The sequence below is a fragment of the Capsicum annuum genome, chromosome 8, assembly GCF_002878395.1.
Source record: "Capsicum annuum cultivar UCD-10X-F1 chromosome 8, UCD10Xv1.1, whole genome shotgun sequence".
NCBI classification, from domain to species: Eukaryota; Viridiplantae; Streptophyta; class Magnoliopsida; order Solanales; family Solanaceae; genus Capsicum; species Capsicum annuum.
In genome coordinates this window covers 39,329,555-39,335,289 of record NC_061118.1, presented here as the reverse complement: position 1 = coordinate 39,335,289, position 5,735 = coordinate 39,329,555, and the positions used below count along the sequence as shown (strand labels likewise).

The window sequence follows — 5,735 nt, the reverse complement described above, 5'->3', positions numbered from 1 at the left end:
AACCTTTCAATTCGTTTCTGACCATCAAATGAAATGCATTCTTATTGAGCCCTTAAAACCCTATTTTTGTCGTATGGCTCCTAGCTAGCTAGTTCATGCAAATACTTGGATTTATCGCGCTTAAAAAAATATTTTTATTAAGTGCTCCATAACAAAAATGACTCTGTGTTCAAGGGACTCGAACCCGAGATGACCTCTGGTTAAACATGAAGAAGAAATGGCCAAGTTGATTTATTGCGTTCTTGAAAGCTAGACATACTATAGCTAGTTGATGGAAATAATACAAGAAAACATTAAGTGTCCACATTGAAGTCCGACTAAATCTAAATTCGCATCGGGAAGTCCTTCCTAACAAAGGCGCGACGGCGACTCGAATCCGAGACCTCTGGTTAAGGGCTGATGCAGATACTTGGATTTGGATTGGCATATGTAAGAAACTCTGAATCCTTTTCAAGAACCCTAATCTCTTCATCATCACAAGCAATCCACAACTCTATTCCTTCATGGCATGGACTTTCTAGGAACACAAATTGTTGCTTGGATCTCACATGAGCATCAGGCAAATCACCCATATGAGCAATCCATACAGGCTTTCCCCATCCAAAATCAACATTATATAGTCCCATATTGCACCAACTTGTGAATCTAAAAATCTTTATGTTCTCATTTGTTGACAAACTTTCAAGCACATCGTTGAGTGATTCGAACGCGCACTCGCTATCTATACCTGTAAGCAAGTAAATAAAAGTGTGCGTGATCAACCAGTAGTTTTCAATAAGCCCGGTGCACTAAAGCTCTCGCTGTACGCATGGTTTGGGGAAGGGTTCGATCATAGAGATCTATTGTACATGCAACCTTACCTTGCATTTCTGCAAGAGGCTGTATCCAAGAATTGAACCTCTGACCTCCTGGTCACGTGGAAGAAACTTTACCAGTTACTCAAAGTTTCCCCTTTCTCAAGAACAACCTCGCTCTAAAATGGGCAGCTAGCCCGGTGCACTAAAGCTTCCGCTATATGCATGGTTTGGGGAAGGGCACGATCACAGGATCTATTGTACACACAACCTTACCTTGCATTTCTGCAAGGGGCTGTTCCCAACGCTTGAACCTGTAACCTCCTGGTCATGTGACAACAACTTTACTAGTCACTCCAAGGCTTCCCTTCTTCAAGAGCACCCTCTAAAATAGGTCACTAGTCCGGTGCACTAAAACACCTGCTATACACATGGTTTGGGGGAGTGCCTGATCACAGGAATCTATTGTACGCAACCTTACCTTGCATTTCTGCAAGAGGCTGTTTCCAAGATTTGAACCTCTGACCTCCCGGTTACACATGGCATGGTATGGTAACGTACTTTACCAGTAACTCCAACACTCCCCTGTTTCAAGAGCAGTGCTCGCACCCTCTAAAATGGCCAGCTACCAACTAGCCCAATGCAGTACTAAAACTCCCGCAATACGCCTGGATTGAGGAAGGACCCGATCAGAGGGATCTATAGTCCATGCAACCTTACCTTGTATTTCTTCAAGAGGCTGTTCCCAAAGCTCGATCCTGACAACAACTTCACCAGTTACTCCAACGCTCCCCTTCTTCAAGAGCACCCTCTAATAACATCTTAAAATTCATAAAATCAACTATATATACACACACATACCTTTAATGTTCTCAGGATTTAATTGAACAAACACCTCCCTTAGCATCATTCCCAAATCAGGCAACTCCATGCTAACGTCTAAAGGATCATAAAATGCAAATGCCAACCATAGAAGGTTCCCAAAAGTTCTCTGAGGCAAAGATGTCACGATTCGAGGCCTTAGATTAGCTACATGAGTGATCATCAAAGTCTTTGGTGCAGCGCCATTCGCGAGGGACACAGAGGCTACCGCAATCCTTTTGCATATGAAAGATGTCAATGCTTCTATCTTAGATGGAAAAGGAACACTTTCACTTGATGTATTAGCTTTAAGTGCTTTTATAGCTTTGGAATCAAACAAGAACCTTCTCATTGGTGACTTTGAACCTTGGAAATAGAAGTTTTCGAAATCTTTAATGAACTTTGTTGGTAATGATTGTATAGGAGGGAATAGTGACATTGCTGATGTGAAATCTGGATGTAGTTCTTTGTCACCTTCACCATGGCTTAGCTTGGCCCATGTTTTCAAGAAAGCACTCATTGCTGATAAATCTACAACCTGCAGTTATATATACATGAGATATACATAAATCTCTTCAGTCATTTGCTGCGCCCCGTGCCTACACCCAAGCATTCGCCGAGCCAAGATTTTCATTAAGAGGGTTCGAAAGTGCACACACGAACTTGCTAAAGGGGGTTCAACATCTACTATATATACATGAAATATACATAAATCTCTTCAGTCATTTGTTGCGCCCCGCGCCTACACCCAAGCAGTCACGGAGCCAAGATTTTCATTAACGGGGTTCGAAAGTGCACACACGAACTAGCTGAAGGGGGTTCAACATCTACTATATATACAAGTGTAGTATGTAGTGGCAGAGCCAGGATTTCCATTGAGGAGGTTCGTAAGTAAATATACGAACTAGTCGAAGGAGGTTAACATCTATTATATATGCATAAAAAATATTTTCAACCATGTAAAATAGTTTAAAACAGAATAATTTTTGGTCGAAGGGGATTCGAATAAGCCCCTGGAGCAAATGCAACTCTGCCCCTGCTGGTATGACAACTTAAGGTGGATATGGCCAAAAAACAAAAAAATTAGTTATATCTTGATTTTTTGAAATGACAACTATTTTGGACCATCATTATTCAGTAAGGACGACAAGTAAAATGGACCGGAGGGAGTAGTACTACTATACAAACTAGTACACTCTCTTAATAATGTTCGAAAAAGAATGTTACCTACCTTTTATAACTAAAAATAATTTAACTTTAAAATTCTTCCTTTCCTCTAAATGAAATGATTTTTGGCCGCACAGATGCCTTCAAAGATTTATTTGTGATTACACCTTTCTTTCTTAAACTTTGTGCATACTCAAACGATATCTATAAATCAGAACGGTGAGAATAGTAACTATCTTTCTGTCTATCTATCTATCTATCTATCTATCTATCTATCTATTTATCTATCTATCTATCTTTCTGTCTGTCTGTCTATATACATGTATGTATGTATGTATGTATGTATGTATGTGAGTGTGTGTATGTGTATATATATAAAGATAGAGGAAATTAAAACCTTATGAAGCATGCAAACTCCAATGGCAATTCCCCCACATAAAAATGTGGTGGTTTGGATAGCAAGAAGAAGTTGATTACAACTTGGCTCTAAGCAATTGCCTTTGCATGGAAGAAACTTGTTAAGGAATGAAATATTAGGATTTTCAAGAAACTTTGAGAGATCAAAGTTTCTTGGGCTTCCATGTATAGAATTCCCTCATCATTACACTCAATGGAGTTTACATCTTTCAATCTACCACCAAGAGGGTAGTAATAACTCAGAGTTTCAGACAGAGATTTCTTCAGAACGTCGTGGTGGTGGTGGTTGACATTGTAAAAGAGAATGATTGGGATGTATGAACATGGAGAACATTGATCTAAGAAGGATAGTTTGTAGTTCCTCAAGTGTTGAGGAGTTGGTATAGAAGGTTTGATACATTCTTTGGAGAGAACTTTAACATTCATATTTTTTATCAAATGTTGTTATAATAATCCTAGTATATTGTGGCCTTTTTAAGGATATATTAAGATGTACGATGAGGTGTTTGTTGGCTAAGTTAATGTTGGAGCCATAAAGTGACGGTGGTGGACCCAGGATTTAATGAGGGGTCGGAGGTTCAGACATACATATTGATCAAGGGCGGAGCCACTTTATGGCTTGGGATTTCATATCCGAACTCTCTTTGACGGTAAATTATACTATTTAGACATAATTAGAATTATTTTTATGTATATATATAGTTGCGTTGAACCCCTTTCGGCTAGTTCGTTTGCTTCATTCGATTTTGAACCCCCTTAGTTAAAATTCTAACTCCGCCACTGATATTAACGTCCAAAATTTTAAGGTTCAGCCTGAAAACCAAAGCACTCAGATATTTTCTTGATTTTAAGAGTGACTTTTAAAATCTTATACCAACTTTTATCCATTTTTTAAAATATAATTATGTCGAACTTGCACCTTAAAATAGCATATATGTTTGCACATGGTAAGTTTTTTTTATCATTCTTTGGAGAGAACTTTAACATTCATATTTTTTTATTAAATGTTGTTATAATAATCCTAGTATATTGTGTGGCCTTTTTAAGGATATATTGAGATGTACGATGAGGTGTTCGTTGGCTAAGTTAATGTTGAAGCCGTAAAAAGATGGCGGCGGACCCAGAATTTAATTAGGGGTCGTGGCCAGGTACTCAGGAGGTTCGAACATACATATCGACGTTCAAAATGTTAGGGTTCCGCCTGAAAATCAAAGCGTTCAGCCAAAGGCGAAATCAGAATTGCAACTCAGGGGTCCAATATTTGAAGAAAATCTAGTCGAAGGAGATTCAACACCTACTGTAGATACATAAAGATAATTTTAATCATCTATAAATGATATATTTTTTCGTCGAAGGAGGTTCGGATGAACCCCCGCAAAGAACTGGCTCTGCCCCTGCACTTAACCATCTTCTTGATTTTAAAGATGTTTTTTAAAATTCCATACTATTTTTTTATATATATAATTATAACTAATTTGCGTCGAGTTTAGACGTAAAATAGCATATATGTCTGCACACGGTAAAAGAGTGCCTATATTTTTAATACAAGGTAGGGAGGTTGGTGACCAATCTTTTGTGGCAATTCATATTTCATTCATTGGATGGAAAAAGTTTTAATTAAAACTCTCTTTTAAGTATATACCCTTTTTACCTAAATACATTTAACATTTTTGGTTTGCATGTTGTTCAAGAAAAAAATTAACTAAAGACTAATTTAACTAAATTATCTTTATTTATTATTTATCTTTGTTTAACACTTAATATTTCTCCATATTTGTAATTAAGGATAAAGATGAAAATAAATAAATAATTATGTCTTAATTTTCGAAAATAACATGTATTATATATGAAATACAGTATCTGTTTTTACTAAAAATAACAATTACTATTTAATAACTCAAAAAATATTTACAAAAATTATAGCCACCGAAAAGTCTCATTTACGGACCACTTGCAATTACTATAAATGTGCTACCACTTTTTTATTTTTATTATTTCAAGGTATCTATTTGTTTTAGGATTCGACTATTTTAAATTCATGTTAGAAAATTTTATTTTGAGGATAAAATGCTTTTTGTCAAAGGAAAATTTCATTTTGAAAACTCAAATTCAAAATCTTAATTTAATTAATTGAAACTTAGGCTGAGTAGATTAATTAGGTGCTTATGTTTGTTTATTCTGAAGACTTCGTGGTGAATTGCAAATGATTCGACCGTTACTGCAACTACCGTTGTTATTATTGTTGGGCTATTTGCTCATCAAAGTGGTATGTGAATTGAGTTTGAAATATCGTGAGTCAGTTTAAATTTTAGACTGTATTTATTGTGAACGTTAAAGCATTGAGAGGACAATTGTGTGATGGGTTTTGTTGGACACTTATTGTTGACAACTATTTAAACAAAAGTTTCATTAAAATAAATTTATAGCTATTTATTTGGCTACATTTTATGGCAAAAATTACAATTGATAGAAATATCACAAAAAACTATATATAGC

General features: G+C 36.3%; 1 protein-coding gene across 1 annotated transcript; it reads right to left on the bottom strand.

Moving 5' to 3' along the window:
• Positions 1-218: 218 nt before the first annotated feature.
• LOC107857253 (stemmadenine O-acetyltransferase) lies at positions 219-3,720 on the bottom strand. Its single transcript, XM_016702181.2, is given in 4 exon segments — positions 219-727; positions 1,656-2,193; positions 3,220-3,392; positions 3,395-3,720. Coding segments are annotated over 4 exon segments (1,320 nt in total). The 5' UTR covers positions 3,666-3,720; the 3' UTR covers positions 219-389.
• Positions 3,721-5,735: the final 2,015 nt, after the last annotated feature.